This window comes from Filicampus tigris, chromosome 8 (genome assembly GCF_054856515.1).
Source record: "Filicampus tigris isolate MCC_2025a chromosome 8, RoL_Ftig_1.0, whole genome shotgun sequence".
Classification (NCBI taxonomy): domain Eukaryota; kingdom Metazoa; phylum Chordata; class Actinopteri; order Syngnathiformes; family Syngnathidae; genus Filicampus; species Filicampus tigris.
In genome coordinates, this window is record NC_141224.1 from 22,381,977 (window position 1) to 22,403,766 (window position 21,790).

The window sequence follows — 21,790 nt, forward strand, 5'->3', positions numbered from 1 at the left end:
CGGGGTCCCCTGGTGATTCAATTGTTTTCAAGTGAGGTTGTAGCAGACTTGATGGCATCTGACTGAATCTTGTCTCCAGCCCTGGAGATGTGGTCCACATGGAGGCATCTTCACTACATACCCAAAGCCTGGAGAGCATATACGTCATTTTCAGTTTTTTTTTAACCAATTAAATGCATCAGTATATACATGTGATGGTGTCGTGAGCCCACGGAGGATGTTTTGGAATTCTTTTGAGTCATAATGGCGAACGCCGTCGAGCACGGGTCCTCTGAAACGAGTAACATTAGTGATATAGACGATGCGCTTGCGGACTTTTAAACAGTAGAACCAGTTGAACGTAACGAAGATATATGTTTGTAGACAATGGCAATATCGACGTCTTTGTAACAGAATAGAGGATGGTAATTATCACTTGATTCTTTAAATTAAAAATAGTGCTTCTCTTGCACTGACACTTTATTTTTACATCTTCGATGAAAACAGTAAAGATGAATAAACTCGGGCCTGTGTGAAAGCCACATGTCTAAGCTCTCAAATTCTTTTGGAATGATGTTTCTATCTGCTACAGGGGCTGAGATATTAATTATTTTTGTAGGTGTTGAATTACTGAGAAAACTTCAGGTTTTCAAGGGTAATTCCAAAGACGACCATAGGTTCTGGAGAGAGCTATTGAGCCAGGCGCTTTAGGCTTTAGTGCGTTAAATCTGTTCTTCCTCTGCAACACACCTCATTCAAATGATCAGCTCATCAGCAAAGTCAAGGCAAATTTGTTGTTCACCGTTTGTTCAACTGTTGCTGAATGTTTTTTTTTTTTTAAAGAGATTTAATAACAAAAATGCTTGCAATATCTCAACGTAATTAAAACTGAAGATTTTAGCAACGAACATGAAGTACATTACAGTATTTACTTTAGCAGGCCCCTTGGCCTTGTGTTTGACACCTGTGCCTTAGATCGTTATTTCTTTAGAGTCAATATGTCATGCTAATTTTTGTTCATGGCATTTCAAAAATGTTTGTACAAGGGACAACAAACATCTGTTCTATTTAGCCTGCGCCTCCTCGTCCTTGTTATGTACAACCTATTTAAAGAGCCATTACAATTCGTCTCAGGTTCAAATCGCATTGTGCGAGATAAAATTATCTACCGGCATAATACTTCTCCCAGCACTTGCAAGAAGAAGTGTACAGAAATTTTGCGCATTTGGCAGACACAATCCAAGGTGTGCCCAGTCAGCAGATCAGCTTCTGTTTCCGTCAACAATCAAGTTTGCGCCCGTTTACACACGCAAACATTTTGCAAATTGGGCCTAAAGCGTTTAAACTCTATGATGTTTAACTGTAATTCTTTTCCCCCAATGCTAAGGGTCTGAGAGAGTCAATAGCTGAACATCGGCCTTTGATCTCACGATTATGCTCCTTGGCAAAACGCCTGTCAGAGCTAAATCCAATACAGGGTGAGGAATTTTGTCGCAAAGCTACTGAGGCTGAGGAGCGACACAAAGCCATCAGAGACCGTGTCAGGGAGACCGCCATCCTACTTGAAGAGTCCTTACCTAGATTCACTCAAGTAAGGTTACACCAAGTGCAAATTAAGAGCATTCAAATGCAATAATGAATTAATAAAAAAATAGATGGCTAACACAGTAACACAATAAACAAAATGGCATGAGGTAGTTTGAATGACGGAAGAATTGCTATTTTATTATGTACATATTTTCCACAAAATGTAATATGAATAAACCATATAGTTCAGCATTTTATTTGCATAAAAAAATCACAGCAAAAACTGAAGTGTTACATTGACAGTATTTTTTTGTTGAGATAATAATGCAACCGTTCTTGTTACTGCAGCTGAATGAGAGGATGGTTCTTCTGAGAGAAAGTCTTGACCGCCTGCGCAGTCGTATCCAGGCTCCAACACCTCTTCAGTGCCTGACCGTGAGGATTCAAGAGCAGCTGCATGACAACAAGCTCATGCTCACTGAACTGTCCAAGTTGGAGCTCAGCCTCACAAATGTCAAGACACAGGCAGAAGACTTGCTAACTAACACACAGGCGGCAGGGGTTACGTCCATCGGCACAGGTGATAAATATTGCCAGAATGTAACTTTTTTCCAAATAGAGATGTTGCCCTAATCCATTTTACATACATCTGTTCAAATTAATACTCTACATCAGGGGTGCCCATTACGTCGATCGCGATCGACCGGTCGATCGCAAAGGCATTGTGGGTAGATCGCCAGCCTATCATCCGTCCTCACTACTGTATTGCTACGTTCATGCTATGTTCACACTAACTGCATTGGCAGTGTTTCAGCTGTCGCGTTTGAATTGGAGTCAATGTCGTTCGCGCGGGCGGGCGCGGGCGGGCGCGGGCGGGCGCGGTTGCGTGCGGTGTGGCGCGAATGATGCGTTTGGAGCGGTGGGACGCAGAGCGAAGCACCGTAAATCCGCCCAAAAATGCTTACTTGTTTTATACGCGCCGAATGGAGCGAATGGGCGGATTGTTGTTGTTGCATATCTGCTTGAGGCTGGCTATCAGCAGCTACTGTCTGGACTATGCGTCCCTGGCTGATTCCATTCAGAGCAAGTCATCAGAGTAAGGTAATTACAAAACATTTTTTGTTGTTGTATTGTGCTGTATAGTTTGATGCAGTCATGCAAGGTACACCAGCATATACGGTACATACAAAAATAATTCTCAATATATTTATAAATAATGTGTTTTGCATTTTTAGTAGGCGGTAGATCATTTTGGCTCGGTCATGTCATAAGTAGCTCTCAGGCTGAAAAAGTGTGGGCACCCCTGCTCTACATTTATTGTGTCAGTGCTGCTTCTCACCAAGATATTTGCTCCATCCTTACAATGCTAGCAATCCAGGAGCAAGTCTCGACTCTTTCCGAACTTTTGGGTGAGACCCATCGTCAGGTTCAAGAAAGGGAAAGCTGGTTGCTCAAACTACTGGATCTGTCCATGAAGTTTTGGAGTGATGTCGCTGATGTCACAGCAGCTCTAAATAATGCTCAGCAAGCAGTTTTGGATCTTAATGCAAGCCAGACGGACCCTGAAACAATCCGCCAGAGTTTAGAGACCATGCAGGTTAGCTTGGGAAATCTTAAGCCTCACATTGTAATAAAATACGAAGTTTGACATAATTATCCTCGTTCTGTTGACACCCAACAGACTCTCAGGGAGGATATTGACACTTTACAAGGAGATCTAGACACGCTTGGTGTTCTTGGAATGGATCTGATGTCAGCGTGTGGGGACACAGACAAACCAGATGTCACAAAAAACCTGGATGAAGTAATCATTACATTGAAATGAATCATTTGTGATGTTATGAGATGTAATGAGAATAACAACGTGTTTGACCTTTTTAAGCTTTATTGCCTGTGGAACAATTTGAGTAAACTGTGGAGTGAATGCCACGAGAAGCTGGAGGAGTCCTTGCAAATGGCCTTAAATTATCAAGATACTATGCAGGTTTGTATGCGAATATTAGTCTTTTGTGTTGAATGGAAGAGCAAGTCCTAAATATTTAATGTTCATTTGTGCATCTTGTTCATTGTGGAATTTAATCAGATTATTGTGTTATATTTTAGGGACTTTTTGAGTGGTTGAAATCTGCAGAACTGAGGTCAACTGAAGAGTTCATGGTTGGAACTGACCTGGAGTCAGTCAGAGAGCAGCTGCGTGAACTCAAGGTAAGGATTCCCTAAGAGATCACCACTATGGTTACCATAGGAGTTCCTCCATATATTCCCTTGAAAAAAATATTTTGGTTATGCTATTATAGCATTCATATACAGTGAAACCCTGTATACCGGCGGTTTTTTTTTGGGGGGGGGTGCTTATTGGGAGTACATCCCCACTCATTCAAGATATTTTTTAGTAAAAAATAAAAATCTTGCCCATGGATAGCAAAAATCTGTCAATTATTTTACAAATGTTTGCTATTCATGGTCAAGCCCAGTCCCTATTGTTCGGGAATAGCAGGTCTCCACTGCATATCCCTAGTTGATTAATCCTCTATTTGTTTTCCTCAGGAATTTAAGCAAGAACTGTACCAGAAGAAGATTGAAATAGAAAGCCAAAACCATCGCTTTGTGTGTCGATTGTCTCCAGGCTCAGAGCGTCCATGCTCAGTCTCACCCCTGTGCGACTTTCGACTGCGTTGGGACAGTCTGGAGTCAGAGACCGTCAGCAGACATGTGAGCATATGACTATATGCATCCATCCATCCATTATTTATACCGCTCATCTTCACATGGATCGCGGAGAGTGCTGGAACCTATCCCAGCTGTCTTCTGGCAGTAGGCGGGGGACACCCCGAATTGGTTGCCAGCCAATCGCAGGGCACACAGAGACGAACAAAAATCCGCACACACAATCACACTTAGGGGCAATTTAGAGTGTCCAATCAATTTACCATGCATGTTTTGGAATGTGGGAGGAAACCGGAGAACTCGGAGAAAACCCACGCAGGCGCGGGGAGAACATCCAAACTTATTATTTTATAGTGAACAAGGGGTAGGACTCGACAAGTTTTTTTACTTCTTCCTATCCCCTTGAACATATAAACTTTACTGAATTAAGATAAGTACTGCCCGCTTTATTTTGATTTTTTGTTTTGGATTTTTGTTTCCTTCGTGTTTTTCATGTTGTTTATATGTTCAATAAAATCAAATCATATATATATATATATATATATATATATATATATATATATATATATATATATATATATATATATATATATATATATATATATATATATATATACGGCCCGAATATAAGACGTTTTTTTTTGCATTGAAATTAGACTGAAAAAGTGGGGGTCGTTTTACATTCGAGGTCTAGAGATTATACCCATTCACGACGCTTGATGACGCCAGATATCATTGAAGCGAATGCTGAATTTGACTCCGCAGGCCAAAGCCTGTCACGTGAGGATGACGTGGTATGGGAGGGGCCAGAGGATGGGGTTAAGGACAGCGACACTGAACACAGCGAGGCAGATAATTGTTTGTGAGGAGTAATGTTCTGTCATGATAGATTTCAGCTACTCTCAAATTAAACCAGTTTGCATTATTTTATTGCAATGTTTTTCCTTCTTGAGATTTGTTTCAAGACCACAGTTACAGTTACACTTCACTTTCATGGTTAATGCAGTTATTGCAATTTTGTTGTTTGATCACAATAGATTGGTTTTTTTACATTTCAAAAACCAGAAGCCATTCTTTTACGAATGTGATTGCACTTGTATATTAAGATTTGAATGAGGCAAAATAACATGCCCTTTCGCTCAAATATATTGTTATAATCAGTTGTTTCAGATGTACTGCAATTATTTTCTGTATAAAAATTAATTTGGTGTTCAAAAAACCTTTTTCAAACTTGAGTCTTGAAAAAGAGGGGGTCGTCTTATAATCAGGGCCGTCTTATATTCGGGCCAATACGGTATATATATGTATGTGTATAGATATGTATGTATGTGTATAGATATGTATGTATGTGTGTATATATATATATATATATATATATATATATATATATATATATATATATATATATATATATATATATATATATATATATATATATATATATGGCAGCACGGTGGTCGACTGGTTAGCACGTCCACCTCACAGTTCAGAGGTCGTGGGTTCCATCCCGGCCCTGGCCTCCCTGTGTGGAGTTTGCATGTTCTCCCGTGCCTCCGTGGGTTTTCTCCGGGAACTCCGGTTTCCTCCCACATTCCAAAAACATGCATGGTAAGTTGATGGAACTCTCTAAATTGCCCCTAAAGTGTGTAAAGTGTGATTGTGAGTGCGGTTGTTTGTTTGTCTCTGTGTGCCCTGCGATTGGCTGGCAACCAATTCAGGGTGTCCCCCGTTTACTGCCCGAAGACAGCTGGGATAGGCTCCAGCACGCCCCGCGACCCTTGTGAGGATAAGCGGTATAGATAATGGATGGATGGATGGGATATATATATATATATATATATGTATATATATATGTATGTATATATATGTATACATACATATGTATATATATAAATATGTATATCTATATACATACATATATAAAAATATATATAAATATATATGTAAGTATGTACAGTATGTATGCATTAATACATTTGAAATTATTATGCAGTTCAAGTCTTACTTTTCTGTTTGCAGCATCAACTGGAGTGTGCTCTACTGGGTCTGGGGCAGTTCCAAAACACACTGGATGAATTGCACACATGGCTTGTCCATACTGCTGAACAATTGCAGGGCAAAAAAACAATCAGCATCGACCTGCAGGCTTGTGAAATAGAGCTGGCCAAACACAAGGTTGGTGATGAGAGAATAAACAGACAGTAAATACTGAAAATGCCCGTAAAACAAAGTCTCTGAGGCACATCTCTCCATCTAGAAACAGTAAAACTGTATCTCCCAGCCTTCAATGATAAACAGAAACATACCTGTATGTACTGTATCCTAAAAAAATTTGGTTTTAACAACCACATTGCTACACCAACAGACAAAACAAATGAATTTGCTTATGAAATTAAATATGGAATCTCTCCCTTTTCTTAAAGGTCTTGCGTAATGATGTTATGTCTCATGTTCGCACAATGGAGTCCCTGAACCAGGCAGGCAAGGAGTTGCTGGAGGTTGGGTCCGGGGACTGCGCACATGGTCTTCAGTCTCGACTGGACCAACTCAGTGAAAGCTGGGAGTTTGTTCGTTGTGAAACTGAACGCTATCAGCTGGAGTTAGAGAACAGGCTCAGTCAGGTAAGGCTCTTCCCTTGCACACTAAGTGTACAATGATGCAGTGCCGTTTGTAAAGCATCTCACAAGGAAAATAACAGCAACATATTGTCCCATTTAGCTTACAACAATATTTTTCAATTTAAAGATATTTTAAATTGTTAAATCCAAACATTAAATGTTGAACCCCAATATCAAATGTTTAATCTAAAAGTTAAATCTAAATACAAATGATGAATCTATATGTGAATGTTAAGTCTTCATGTTTTGCGTTTTGCATTTAAATAATGTGCACATTCAGAATTTCCATAACCGAAATCTTAAAGTAAGAGCTTGAGGAGGTAAGTGGGTTAAGTGTTAAAGAATGATTAAAAAAGCACCTTATTTGGGGAAATAGACTCTTGGACATAGATGGCTACCTGTAAAAGAAAAAGTACTCATTCAAATACTTACTCAAGTGAAAGTAAGACTAGACCAAGCTCGGCTCAGAAGACCCCTATAATGAAATATATACAAATGATGAATCTATATGTGAATGTTAAGTCTTCATGTTTTGCGTTTTGCATTTAAATAATGTGCACATTCAGAATTTCCATAACCGAAATCTTAAGGTAAGAGCTTGAGGAGGTAAGTGGGTTAAGTGTTAAAGAATGATTAAAAAAGCACCTTATTTGGGGAAATAGACTCTTGGACATAGATGACTACATGTAAAAGAAAAAGTACTCATTCAAATACTTACTCAAGTGAAAGTAAGACTAGACCAAGGTCGGCTCAGAAGACCCCTATAATGAAATATATGGACCTCGTTTTCCCTTGCTCAAATGCGGGTCACCCCTCTGGAGCCAGGCCTGGAGGTAGGGCTCGTTGGCGAGCGCCTGATGGTTGAGCCTGCACCCATGGGCTCTCTACCAGTGGGTGGGACCAAATGGGTCGGGTGCCCTGTGAGCTGGGCGGCGGAAAAGGCACGGACCTTGGCGGTCCGATCCCCGGCTATAGAGACTAGCTCTAGCGTCTCAGCCTGAAAAGGGTGGAGTGCCCTCTCCAGGTCGTGGATGAGATTTTGCCGCAAGTGGAAGAGTTCAAGTATCTTGGGTTCTTGTTTATGAGTGAGGGTAGGATGGAATGGGAGATCGACAGGCGGATCAATGAAGCATCCGCTGTGGTGCGGACTCTGTATCGGTCTGTCGTGCGTTTCCTCCGCACGGTGTCCAGGCTCTCCCTTGGAGATAGAGTGAGAAGTTCGATCATCCGGGAGGGACTCAGAGTCGAGCCGCTGCTCCTCTATGTTGAGAGGAGCCATTTGAGGTGGCTCGGGCCTCTGATTAGGATGCCTCCTGGACGCCTCCCTGGTGAGGTTTTCCAGGCATGTCCCACCGGCAGAAGGCCCAGAAGATGGCCCAGAACACGCTGGAGAGACTAAGTCTCCCTTTTGGCCTGGGAACGAACGTCTTGGGGTACCGCCGCAAGAACTGGAAGACGTGGCTGGGGAGAGGGAACTCTGGGCTTCCCTGCTGAAGTTGCTACCCAACCTCAGATAAGCGGCAGATGATGGATGGATGGAGGAAAAGTAAAAAAGTACAGGCTCTGAAATGTACTTTGTGAGTAAAAGTAAAACGTTTTTTTGCCAGATATTTGCTCCTTATGCCATGTAAATGGAAGTCTGTTAAATTTCAAAGGTCTGAAAGATCTAATATATATGAATGTCTTTATATTAGCCATCAGGTTAACCAAAAACCAATATGGCAATTACACATTTACAGCGGTACCTCTACTTACGAACGTCTCCTCATACGAAATTTTCAAGTTACGAAACGCTTCAACAGGAAAATATTGCCTCTTGTTACGAAAGAAATTCAGGAGACGAAAGGTAAAAAACAGTATGGGCTGCTACTCGCAGTTCCAGATTTTCCTGAACGCAACATACTCATCGCTGCTCTGCCATTGGCTATTACAAAACAACTTCCTGGCATCCCATTGGCTAAGAGGGACCTCTACCTTATGTGTCTATGTGTGTAGATAGAAAGGTAGATAGATATATATGTGATAGATATGTCTGTGCAGCGTCCTCGTCATTCGCCCCCTCGGGCCATGGGGTGTTCCGATAGTTTTACGTGAATTAGAAACGAGGAAAAGACAAAAGAAGAAAATCGGGTTTTTTTGTCCATACAAACAAAGCAAGAGATAATAGAAAAGTATGAAAAAGGGATGCGTTTGGTTGATCTTGCCTTTGAATATGACTGTAATGTATCGACAGTCGCCACATTATTAAATCAGTTCTTCACAAACGCCAGGAAAAAAACACTTCTGAGCGAGAACATGAACCAAAGAGGGCAAAAAGCGATGATGTCTGATCAATATTTATGTCTGAATATTGGGGGGCTTGGAACGGATTAGGGCATTTACATGGAAAATGCGTCTCTACTTACAACATTTTCTACTTAAGAAATTTCTTCCAGAAACAATTAATTTCGTAAGTAGAGGTACCACTGTACAGACATTGTATAATCAGTTCAAATGCCCCGATCTGGCCATGGGACCAGCTAGAGAGGATCAGCCCTACAGACAGGGCCAGCCAGGGAGGAGACCAGCCCACATTATGTTTAGATTTTGAAGACAGTATAAATGTGAGGGCCGCATGTTAGACCATGCCCCTTTTCTGCCCTCGCCTGTCTCGGGTGAGAGCATTCGCGCGGATGGAAAATCTGCCCAGATCTGGTCATTGCATGATTCCTGAACTTCAGAGATGGAAAAGAAAACAGACGAGAAAATTCAATCGACTTGTGCGACTCTTTATTTACATTGGATACCTTCTTGAAAGAAAAAACGAACACTAATTGAGTAAGTAGTTGTTTTGTAAATTGCTAATTGGGCTTATGCCTTCGAGACCTGCAAAACATTCCAACAGGTCGTCACTTAACACACCATGCAGGTCCCACCTCTTGAAATCATGTTTTTATTTATGAACTGTTTGTTCATCCAAACAGTATTAAACAAACATCATTAACCAGGGCCAAGCTAACAAAAGGGTAATCGTTTAGCTTTACCTCGATATGTTTTCTCAAATAAGGCCATGGCTGGGCATCAGCCCGCTGCTGTCTTGCTGGCGCTGGTTCATTCTGAGTCAAGCCCATATCATTGACAGTTTCAACGTCGACACACTCCACGTCATCGATCATTTTACTTCTTCTCACCTTCCAATTAAAATATATTGTTTAGCGGCTAGCATAGCATCTTCTCGCGTGTTGTTATACCTTGAGATAGAGCAAGGAGCTAGGAAGTGCGGGACCGGGTGTAACCCTTCATATGATTGCCGTAGCCACGAACATTGGTCTAATTTATTTTTTTCATTGTCATACATCATGTAAGACAAAAATCACGACCCTGTTTTGAAAATGTATCGAGTAAAAAATAAAGATACAGCTATTTAAATGTAAAGGATAAAAGTAAAAAGTATTCTAAAAATTAAATACTCAGTGAATTACTGGGAAGTTCTCAGTGAAGTACTGGAAAAACTACTCAAGTAAGGAAGTATTTGTACTTCGTTACTTCCCATCTCTGGTTGCCAATTACGTATATGTCTGTGCACTTTTACTCAAGTGAAATGCAGTCATGTTTTGCAGGTGCAAGATATTACAATGGAGATTCAGGACCTCCTACAGTGGCTGGACAACACAGACATCCGCTTGCCATCTTCCAAATACATGTGGGGAATGCCAGAATCAACCACCGAGAGGCTTAATGCTCATTTGGTGAGAGACACAAACACAACTCTTATTTGACGTAGCTCAAAGTTCACCTCCTATTTCCTTTGTTCTGCACACCCGCAACAGGAGCTGTGCAATGAGATGGAGTCGAAGCTTCACACCTACACAGATGTGAAAAATGCAATTCAAAGAATGCTGGAAAGCAGCAATGTTGTGCCGGGATCGAGTACAGAACACAGCATGTCGATCTTAGAACAAAGGTGGTCTTCTGTGTACAACAAAGTTCAAGAGCGAAAGGTTTCTCAACTCATCAGTTTGTTTTCTGTTCTAAATGCTTTATCCATTAAATCATATACTATAAGTGTGTATTGCTATTTTTTAGGTAAAGCTTACAAAAGGCTTGAGTCTGGCCAAGGAATTCCACAGTGACATCCAGGACCTTCTCACCAAGATGTCCAAGTGTAAGGAGTCTGCTGGACTCCTCCCAGCTCCCAGCTTTGTTCTGGAAACAGTTTACAACCAACTGCAGGATCATAGGGTAGGTCATTATTCACATATATATATATATATATATATATATATATATATATATATATATATATATATATATATATATATATATATATATATATATATATATATATATATATATATATATTTAATTCAAATTCTTTAACAAATTAATCGCAACATTTTCCATAATTAATCATGATTAAGCGTATTTTTCAACGACAATTTTTAAGAAACTTGGAACCGATATTTGCTTGACTAAAATCTTGGAATTAATGTAGAAAAAAAATAAAAGTATATTTTGATTCAAAGACTGTTCTCGTAGCTTTCTTTGATCTTTGAATATAATTATTTTCCTCTAAAATACAACTGTTGAACGATACACCAAAGACATACAACTAATATGGTATTTGAATTTGGCTGTGCAAAGTGTGCAAATTATTTTGGATTTCTCCAATGAGCTGTCAAGCAACTTTGTAAGGTAAAACTATGTAAAAGTCTGTCTTTGCGACAGTGACTCTCCTCTAAGTTTGGCTGCACAGTGAGCAGAGCTCAGCTGCTACAGGAAGTAAATAAAACTGAGTTAACTGAGTTAATTTTTTTGTGTGCGTTATTGAATTTGAATTAATCTCCATAGTTAATGCTTTAACTTTGACAGCTCTAATATATATGTATATATTAGGGCTATGAAACGATTACAAATTTTAATCGAATTTAATCGCGTTAATCACAGCTTACAAAATAATTAATCGTAATTAATTGCAATTCGAACTATCTTCAAAATACGCCATATTTTTCTGTAAATTCTTGTTGTAATGGAAAGATAAATGACACAGGACGGATATATACATTCAACATACTGTTCATATGTAATTTTTTTTTTATTATAACAATATATCCACAAGATAAAAATTAACATTTTTAAATTAAAATTAACATTCTTTCTGTAGTAGACAGTATTTTTATTCACTACAAAAACAAAAACCCAAAGGGCCTCAGAAAAGGGACAGAATTATTTCAAATGTGTGCAAACAAAGTGTGTGTGTGGGGGGGTATGCGTGTGTGTGTTTGTGTGTAATGTACACATTTATATGTGGCCCTTGTAATCTTAGAGTGTATGTTTTTCGAGTGGTCCCTTAAGTGCACACGAATGTGACTGTATCCACGTATATATCATTATTTAATTTCAGCATGACATAATGTAATACCTGTTTTTTCCCTAATTTGGGTATCTGTCCAGACACTGGTGGATGAAGTGAATGGTTATGGGGAGAAGAAGACCACAGTGGAGAGTGCTGGCAGTAGACTTGCTGAGTTTAGCAAGAAAGAGGAGTGTGATGTCATTCATAACCTCATCATGACTGTCCAGGATCACTACAAAAAACTACAGCAATGTATTTCAGAGAGAGGCATCATGCTGGAGGAGGTCAAAAAGAATGCCAAACAGGTATAGGGTTTTCTGCATTTACTATCACCATCCATGTGAATCTTTGAATCAGAGGTGCCCAAGTCCGGACCTCAAGAGCCCCTATCCAGCCTGTTTTAAGTGTATCCCTATTGCAACACACCTGATTCAAATGATCAGCTCATCAGCAAGGTTTGCTAATAATGATCCTGATGATTTGAACAGGTATGCTGCCGTAGGGATACACCTAAAACAGGCTGAATAGGGGTTCTTGAGGACCAGATTTAGGCACCCCTGGTTTAAATTAACTGGAAAACATGAAATAATGTTTCAACTAACAGTCACCTTTACTCTATTTTAGTTTAATGAATCTTGGCGCCTCCTGGTGGATTGGATGTTTGAGGTAGAAGAAACCTTAGACAACCATAAAGAGATTGCACCGTCCCATGAGGAGATTAAACAACAACTAACTGAGCAGAAGGTGCAGTCCGCGTTTAACAACAAAGTTTTTATCATTTGTGCATATTCACTTATCCCAATCATTTTCTTTAGGAGTTCCAGAAAGTGCTGAGATCCAAGAGGCCCATGTATGAGGCGACACTAAAGAGTGGCCGCAAACTTTATGAGAGAGCTCAGAGTAGCAATGACCAACAGCACCTGGAAAACCTCCTGGCTGAATTGAAAGACACGTGGGACACCATCAGTGGAAAATCTATGGAGAGGTATCGAGATCTGTTGTTGTTGGCAGGAGAACATTTATTCCGACAGAGTTTAAAAGTTGCTTATTGTTTTCCTCTTGCAGACAACACAAACTGGAGGAAGCTTTGCTGTTCTCAGGAAGGTTCACAGATGCTCTTCAAGCACTGAACGACTGGCTTTATAGAGCCGAGCCACACTTAGCTGAGGATGTTCCTCTCAGTGGTGACAAGGACATGGTCAACAATCTGATAGATAAACATAAAGTAAGGCACCAAAACAGAATTTTTACATTACTATGTCAAGTTCCATGTTCTGCAAGACATACTGCATTTTTAACTGTATCACATGCCCAAGAATCTTCTTTTTTCTTTTGTTGCCCTGCTGATCACCACATTTCATTCTGTTCTTTCTGTCTCTTTAAAACTGTGAGAAGTGATTTGGAGCTAATGTGCTGTCAGCTTTCCTCATTTTCTTCCCAACCGTGCTGAGAGCTTTCTAAAACTATTGGAACTATTAGTCGACACTTTCATTCAGATAACAATGCCCTCTCCAAAATGATTTTATTTTATATTGCACATGCTTTGCATGTACAGTTTCTTAATGTCACAATTGTACAAGTTCTCACCATTGTTCTTCTCACATAGGCATTTCAAAAGGAGCTGGGTAAGCGAGCAGGGTGCATCAAGACCCTGAAGCGCTCTGTAAAGGACTTGACCAGGAGCAGCACGGCTGATTCACACTGGCTGCAGGAGCAAATGGATGAACTGGAGGGCCGCTGGGAGGTGGTGTGCAAGCTGTCAGTCGGCAAACAAGACAGACTTGAAGCTGCACTTCGGCAGGTAGTTCACACATACTATTTAGTAGGGGTGTAACAGTACACGTGGGTGTATTAATACGTTTCGGTATGGCATGTTCGGTTCGGTCCACTTGCGTTCGGTTCGGTCCTCTTATTAGCAGCGCGAGTTACAGCGCTACTGACTGTTGCACGCGGGAGAGGAGGGTAGCGGCACAAAAGAGAGAGCCAGAAAAGAGCCAGAGCTCAAAGGTGCCCGTACACTGCGGTCTCCTGTTTGGGAACATTCTGGCTTTCCTGTTAAAATCGCCGATGGGGAAAGGTACGTGGAGGAGTCCCAAAGTTGTGTGCCTACATTGCTACATGAGATTGGCGGCTATGTTGTACGTAGACTGAATGTTTCTTAAACGAGGGAGCAAAAACGTCAAACTTAAATAGCGAGATTTATCATATTGTAGTGTCTTCCAGGAACACGCTGTCAGACGTAGTTTAATTATCACGTTTTTTATTAATCCAAGTACAACTGCTCGCGCTCTTCTTTCTCCGCTGCTCCACTCGCTTGCCGTACGATGCATTCATGAACCTCGGAAACATAACAACTCAGCAACACACAGATAACCCAATTCGTTACAATATGCTGTTGAACATTCAAAGATTTCAATGCCTATAAGTATAAAATTTCATAAACACTTTTTAAAGTTACTGTATTTTTTTCATTATAAAAAGTTTTAATAATAGCAATAATTGTAACTTTTATTGTATGTATTATTTTTATCACAAAAAGTGTATACATGTACTGCAATGACAACTTGTCTTTAACTTGAATACTTAGATGTGTCAAAGGCTATTGCTGCTGAGTGTTTAAAGATTGCAGTGTTTTAATAATTTACCAAATTAAGAGACCTTTATTGTTAGTGTATTTTTTTATTCTGGTGTAATTGCTTAGAATATCACCCGAATGGTTTGCTTTTATTTATTTTTTTACCAAAAATGTACCATTTACTTGTCATCTTTTCAAAATAAACTTTTTTTTTTTTAATCTGGTTTTGTACCAAAAATATACCGAACCGAAGTTTCCAAAAAACCGAACCGAACCAAAATGTGATTTAGCGTACCGTTACACCCCTACTATGTAGTAACATGTGGACCACAGACTTGATACTGAAATTTGTTTCACTAAATAAGTTGAACTGTATTGTCCAGTTTCCTTGCAACACAACAAATCAATCATAACAAAGACAGAGTCCCCACATTTACTTATTTTTTAATAAATGAAATTGAAAAAGTAATTAGGTTTTATATGGATGTGTTATAGCTGATTGACAATTTTCTGTTTACTTAAAAAAAGTTGATAGTAACTCTTGTATTGTATCTTTGTTCTCATGAGGCTGAGAAATTTGATGGCCTTGTCCACTCGTTCATGGAACGTCTCACTGAGGTGGAGAGGCTTTTTAAATACGGAGTCATACCAGAAGAAGAGGAAAGTTTGCTTGCCTTCCACAAAGAGAATGAGGTAAGCACCATTTGCGCTTGTATGCAGTAAATACTTGAATGTCAAATGTGGAGGGAGGTCAGACCCATAGAACAAGTCTGATTAGGATTTAGTGACATGCTCGAGGGCAGTCAGTCTGGCAATGTGGCTATTCATCACCCATGATTGTATTAGGTCATTGAATGTTTGATTACATGAATGAAATGCTGACTAAAGCTTTTGCTTCCTTTTCCACAGGAGACAATGTTTAGCTTAAAATCTCAGTCAGCAGAGTTAGAGAATATCCAGTGTCTGGGTGAAAAGATCCTCTCATCTTGTCACCCAGACTCAATTATAACCCTCAAGTCTTGGATGGGTGTCACCAAGAACCGCTATGAGGAGGTGAGCGATTTTGTGACATCATCATGAAAAATGACCAATTCTTTCTTCAGACAAAGGTGTCAGTAAGGTCAATTAAATGTACAGTACAGTTTTCATCATCAGAGAATCATCTTGTGATTTTCTGAGATAGGTTCTGACATGGGCCCAGCAACAAGGCTTGAGGATCCAGACCGGTTTGGCCTTACTGGAAGAAGAGAGAGAGGCAGTCCAGAGGCTCTTGGAATGGATATCTTCAGCACAAGAAGCTCTCAGTATCAGAGATGAAGAGCCTGTGCCTGAAAATGCAGAGCAGAACCAAGAACTTATTGAGCAGCACTCTGTATGTTTTTTCCATCATGTAAAATGTTTCACTTTAGAAGGATGCCTACTCAGATCATCAGATTCCAGTGTAACCTTTACCACACATCAGCACTTTACTAAATGTGATGTCCTCCTGCAGGTATTCATGGAGGAGCTAAATAAGAAGCTGCCAGAAGTTGAACATTCAACAAAATCTTGCAAACACAAGAGAGTTTCTAAGCATCAGGTTTCCCCCAGAAAATGGCCAGTCACAAGTAAGGACACCATTGTTAATATAGATGCCCATAAAGCAATATAAACTGGTTGTGTTTAGTGTTTACTTGATTGAACTGATATTAGACTTCCACACTGTGTCTACCCAGAGAGGCGGAGCTCTCTGAGGTTTGCGCCACCAGCACCACTCCCCCTGGAGCACCTTGACCCCCAGACCCCACAGCTCAGTCAGCTGGTCAGCCAGTGGCAGAAACTTTGGCTCCTGGCGCTAGCAAGACAAAAACATCTTGAACAACACCGGCAAAAACTCAAAGAGGTTATTGTGTTTTCAAGATGTCATGTCAGTATGAAACAAGTACACTGTTAGAAGAGTCCAACATGTATGACTATGCACCCATTGTAATGATTTTTTATCAATTGTTTTGATGTCATGAGAAACCAAGCCCTACGTTTTTTCTTTTTCTTGAATACAGATAGAAGAGTTTGCCAACTTTGACTTTAATATTTGGCGAAAACGCTACAATCAGTGGATAAGCCATTTGAAGTCTCGCATTCTAGATATATTCCGCAACATTGACCGGGATCAGGATGGACGCATCAGCCAGAAAGAGTTCATCGACTATGTCCTGGCTTCTAGTAAGACCCATTGGCTCTTGCCTTTTGTTGTTTTGTGTAAATGTGAAAAGAATTACCTGATTTGAATGACAAATGACAAGTAATTGTTATGCAGTTTAAAGCACAAATAGCATAAAAAAAAGTGTGTCTGTTTATGATAAAAAAATATCCTTCGAAAGGCGCTCTAGATCCAGTGCAGAAAAGGACGTACCGATTTTTCAAATTAAATGCAACAATTTTTAGAAACCATTGTCAACGACCTCATGTCAGTATGTTTTTTCTGTACTCTGAGTATTATGTTGTATTGTAGTTCTCTTATTTCCCTGTATCAACTGACCAATGATGCATATCCTACAGTATATCCTATCCAAATCCTAGGGAGCTTATCACACAAGATACTTCACAGTTCTGTCATAACTCTGAACAATTCCCCTTCATTGCAGAATTCCCCACCAACTCGCTGGAGATGAATGCAGTGGCAAACATCTTTGACATGAACAGTGACGGTTTCATTGATTACTACGAATTTGTGAGCGCGCTGCACCCCAGCAGAGATCCTTACAGGAAAACTCTGGATGCGGATCAAATCAATGAAGAGGTACAAACAATGCGTACAAGCGATACAATTACTTACCGTGACTCAAATGGACTCAAATGGTTCTACGGACTTTTCTAAATTTCTTTTTGCAGGTGAGCCGTCAGGTATCACAATGTAATTGTCCCAAGAGGTTTCAAGTGGAGCAGATCAGTGCCAGCAGATACAGAGTGAGTGATCGTTTTACCTTTACATTTGCTTCTTTGATCATCTATTTTTACTTAACAAGCAATATTTTGAACAGCCAATTGTCATTGCAAAGTTTTAATTATGTGCAGTTTGGAGATTCCCAACAGTTGCGGATGGTTCGGATGTTGCGGAGCACACTGATGGTCAGAGTGGGAGGAGGCTGGACTGCTCTAGATGAGTTTCTGGTGAAGAATGATCCCTGCAGAGGTAAGGTTACTGCAAACTGGACTTGCCTTAATAGCATTTTTACTTCAAGGCCAGAATGTGTCAATAAACATAACAAATGTATTTATAAAGATAAACAAATATGGAAGGATAAGCAAGTCATTAATTCAAATGGCAATAGTATGAGAATATTTTGTGAAAATAAAGAAAAAAGTAGAATATCCTGGAAAAGCTCGAGTCCTGGAAAATTATTTTTCCCGCCCTCTGCCTGTCTCTGACTTGTGGGTGAATGCAAACGGGTTAAACAGACATGTATGTCTGTTTTCAGCTGTCTTCAATGGGCAACATTAACTGTAGAGCTTTTCTGCTTCTAGCCGGCAGAGCGTGACGCTATCAACCAATCAAATCACATATTTAACTTAGAACAGTTCTGCAGCCCAGTGTTTCCATATAACTTTGTTGTGAGATTTACTGACTTTTCAGACCCAGTTAAGGGTTTATTCTCTCCAAAGAAGCGGAAAAAACTAGTAACAGTTCAAGATTGTTGTTGTAGCGCTGTAAATATCGAGGTTTTTGTCCCTCTCCCTGTCTCCTCTATTGAGTGACAGAGAGATGAAATACATTTCTAGTTTCAGTAGAGAGGCAGTGGCCATGACGATGGCTTCAAGATGAGCGACGGGTAACGGTAGTTTACTGGACCACTTTTTCAGTATGGCAGCCCATACTGTATTTTTACCTTTCGTATCTTGAAATTTCTTTCGTAACAAGAGGCAATATTTTCCTGTTGAGGTGTTTCGTAACTTGAAAATTTCGTAATTAGAGACGTTCGTAAGTAGAGGTACCGCTGTGTTATTCTGTTGGACCATAATTCAAAAGCAACGCTGATTGACATTAGCTGAGTTTAAGTCAAATTTGTTTATCATTACCTTTGTCTTTTTCTATTTCAGTGACTATTGGGGAATTATTTACCTAAAGGGTAACAACAAATTGGTCTAGAGTGCACATGCCAACATCAGACTGTTATTTGATGAATGGCTGTTACAAAATAAAATAAACACTTTTACAGCGTTCTAAAAACTGCTCTTTTGCCCACAGTAAAAGGTCGGACCAACCTGAAGATCAAGGAGAAGTACTTGTCTCCCACAGCGAGCACCTCGAAAGGTTTGACTGTCAGCAGGTCCAACTCAAGCCTCAGTCTCTACAGCAGTGCCTCTGCCCCCACTAGCCCCATGACACGCAAGGCAAGCTATTACTTACTCAAACCTTTGTCACCTTTGGTTTGTAAAAGTCCACTCCCTTGCATGTTAAATAATCAAATGGCATTGACATTTACCATTGTAGATTATTTTACCAATGACACCTGACTACAAACTGTTTTTTTGCTTTTTAGGCTTTACTGCGCCGAAGTTTTTCAGGCGACCGTTGCATTCGTCCTCGAAGTTCCATTGCAGCATTGGGATCTGAACTCCTGTTTGTCACAACAGAGGGGCACAACTCTCTATCACCATCAGGTCAGGCAATCACCGCAGTTACTGTACCGGTATATGAAGTGTCAAGTTGTTATGTCATGCAGTTTATTGTTCACATCATGATTGTGTACAGTGTATTTTTTTTACACACGAACTCACTTTGTTTTCATTCTTTACCCTCCAGAAGAAGCTGAGAGGCTGCTTCCCACATGATTGCCTCTGCCTCCACGCTCTATGTGTGCACTGAACCCAAACAGCCTTATGGCCCTGAACGATGGACACAATGATAAGTAGGAGTGTTGGGATCGAAGGGCTCTAAAAACAAACACAAAACACTGAGCCTGAAGAGAAACTACACAAAGTCAAGATACAGAAAGATCTGCACCTTTGTCTGTGGGAAGTAAAGACACTGAAACTGTCCTTTCAAGTGTAAATTTCATACAGAGTAGTTTTGTAAAGGTTTTGCATGGAAACAAAATGCATGGTAGCCTTATGAGCAGTATTTTCCCCCTTCTTCTGATTTTAATATTATCAGAATCAGAAAGTGTCAACTGCTATGTAGTAATTGTCTGTTTAACTTAATAGTGGACATCAATGCTTGGCCATGAACATTTTTATAGTATGGGACTGACATTAAAAAAAAAAAAAAAAAAGAGTATGTTTCACTTTGTGTTGCCCACTGAGTATCCAAAAACACAACATACCAAAACCACTACGAGTATGCGAGGCTACTGTATGCTGGTCCTCACTTGTAAAATGTGAATTGTTTTTTGCTGCGAAGATGATATTGTTGGCAGGGCCACACCTTTAAAACTTTTACGGTTTCTGATGCCGTGCGTTTAAGTGATCATGCCTTGTTTTAATGCTCACCCGTTTTAGAATAGTTTAATCATTGGAAACTGTATCCAGCAATGCAATGACGTTTTGACAAGCTGATTATTTTGTAAGGATTGATTTTGATGTATTTTTATGGAACATTACTGTGAACATATAGCTCTATTTCCTTTTTACTGCAGTAAGGGTTTCTGCTTTTTCTTTTATTTTATTCATGTATTAAGCACTTTCTGTGTCTGACTACTTTACAGTTGGATTTATAAGCAAGAAACGTAATTGTTATGAGATATATGTTCAAATCTGAAACTAATGTTTTTGTATATATTCATAAAGTAATCTGTCTTTTCCAACAATACAGACTTTAGGGTTTACAGTATTTGCTTCTGCTTTCCAGCCTGCATCCTGTACCAAAAGTGTGTCTTGCTGCTTGTTTTTCTTTCTGTAATGTGGAATGTCTGTGGAACGCCACAACAACACAATTGCACCCACTGCTTGATTGTTCGATCCCGAATGTGGTACATGAGAGATACCACGCAACCCTAGTGTGACATGAAATAAAATTTCCCTTTCGAAAATTTTCAGTTCACTACAATGAAACAAACTGGTCAGTGTTAACACTATACCTCTTTGCTTCCTTTGGAAAAACTCAGCATAAACACGCCATTTTTGTTCTTGTTTTTCAGATCTGACATTACAGATATCCGCATTTGGTCTATGCAGTTGAACGGATTCATTCAATATTTTTACAACATACAATACTCCTTTCTATCCTAATGTACTTTTGGCCTCAATTTGTTTGTATTGGGATATGGGTTATACTGTGGGCAAAAAAACCCAGATTTCATCTCAATTACAGTACTATGCACCCTTAACTTAATCTACTGTAAATGTTTCTTTACCCAGCACTCATTACGATGTCCAGTTTTGGCGACCTCTTGATTTAGGTCACTAATCATTTTCTGTGTACATGTACCAATAAATCCAATTTGATACAAAATTCAAATATTGGTTGTGATTATTACCTTAGTATGGTTCTACCAAACAAGCACTAAGCAAGCCATTTTCTGAGTTTGGTGGATTTGATTTGCAAATATGTATTTTTGTTTGTTTTTGTTTTTTGCCATTACTTACCATGTTTGCCCTCACATGTAGTAGTACTTGCACTAGTAGCCGTAGTGGAGTTGATGGCTATAATAGAGCAGAAGTAGCGGTGCTGCTATGTGAAAATGTAAGTTATACATGCATACATAGACCTCTGTTGTGTGTTATATAATGATCAAGTCTCAGTGGCAGAAATTTGATCTGTGGATCCTCATCTCAATTTGCTTTCTTTCTGTCAAAAAAAACTAATCTTTCCACAAGCATGCAGAGTTGTAAACACAGTCATACTGCTTTAAACACAGAGGCCAGCAGTTTTCAGAAATAAAGCAGAGTATTGTTCCCTAAATGTACTGACCATGACCCTAGATCACAACAACACCCTGCTGTTAGGTTTTATCAAAGCAAGTATATGCTAGCTAGCCTGTGACCTCTTTGGCTCATGCACACTGTTTGGTATGATGAATTGGAAAGCTTTACTAGGTTATTCCTTAAAAATCCCTCAAGAGAAAGTTCACAATCTGTTATTTACAGTATTTACATACAACCACTTGCAGG

At 39.7% G+C, this 21,790-nt stretch overlaps 1 protein-coding gene across 6 annotated transcripts in view; it reads left to right on the forward strand.

Annotated features, from left to right (window-relative positions):
- The window catches only part of macf1b (microtubule actin crosslinking factor 1b), a 43,644-nt gene extending 22,513 nt beyond the window's left edge, over nt 1-21,131 (forward strand). For 4 of the 6 annotated variants that reach the window (XM_086038260.1, XM_086038255.1, XM_086038258.1 and 1 more), the window contains 29 exons: nt 1,367-1,570; nt 1,855-2,086; nt 2,877-3,103; nt 3,188-3,310; nt 3,389-3,490; nt 3,610-3,711; nt 4,054-4,218; nt 6,193-6,348; nt 6,597-6,794; nt 10,391-10,519; nt 10,601-10,771; nt 10,857-11,012; nt 12,225-12,431; nt 12,751-12,870; nt 12,942-13,111; nt 13,192-13,351; nt 13,733-13,927; nt 15,269-15,394; nt 15,611-15,754; nt 15,885-16,073; nt 16,194-16,308; nt 16,417-16,607; nt 16,741-16,903; nt 17,326-17,480; nt 17,573-17,647; nt 17,756-17,873; nt 18,927-19,072; nt 19,222-19,342; nt 19,485-21,131. In XM_086038260.1, the coding sequence (XP_085894386.1) occupies nt 1,367-1,570; nt 1,855-2,086; nt 2,877-3,103; nt 3,188-3,310; nt 3,389-3,490; nt 3,610-3,711; nt 4,054-4,218; nt 6,193-6,348; nt 6,597-6,794; nt 10,391-10,519; nt 10,601-10,771; nt 10,857-11,012; nt 12,225-12,431; nt 12,751-12,870; nt 12,942-13,111; nt 13,192-13,351; nt 13,733-13,927; nt 15,269-15,394; nt 15,611-15,754; nt 15,885-16,073; nt 16,194-16,308; nt 16,417-16,607; nt 16,741-16,903; nt 17,326-17,480; nt 17,573-17,647; nt 17,756-17,873; nt 18,927-19,072; nt 19,222-19,342; nt 19,485-19,513 (4,389 nt within the window). In that variant the 3' untranslated portion in view covers nt 19,514-21,131. The remainder of the gene's footprint in view (nt 1-1,366; nt 1,571-1,854; nt 2,087-2,876; nt 3,104-3,187; nt 3,311-3,388; nt 3,491-3,609; nt 3,712-4,053; nt 4,219-6,192; nt 6,349-6,596; nt 6,795-10,390; nt 10,520-10,600; nt 10,772-10,856; nt 11,013-12,224; nt 12,432-12,750; nt 12,871-12,941; nt 13,112-13,191; nt 13,352-13,732; nt 13,928-15,268; nt 15,395-15,610; nt 15,755-15,884; nt 16,074-16,193; nt 16,309-16,416; nt 16,608-16,740; nt 16,904-17,325; nt 17,481-17,572; nt 17,648-17,755; nt 17,874-18,926; nt 19,073-19,221; nt 19,343-19,484) is intronic. The other 2 variants (XM_086038256.1, XM_086038257.1) reach the window with 2 other exon arrangements.
- The last annotated feature ends 659 nt before the right edge of the window (nt 21,132-21,790 follow it).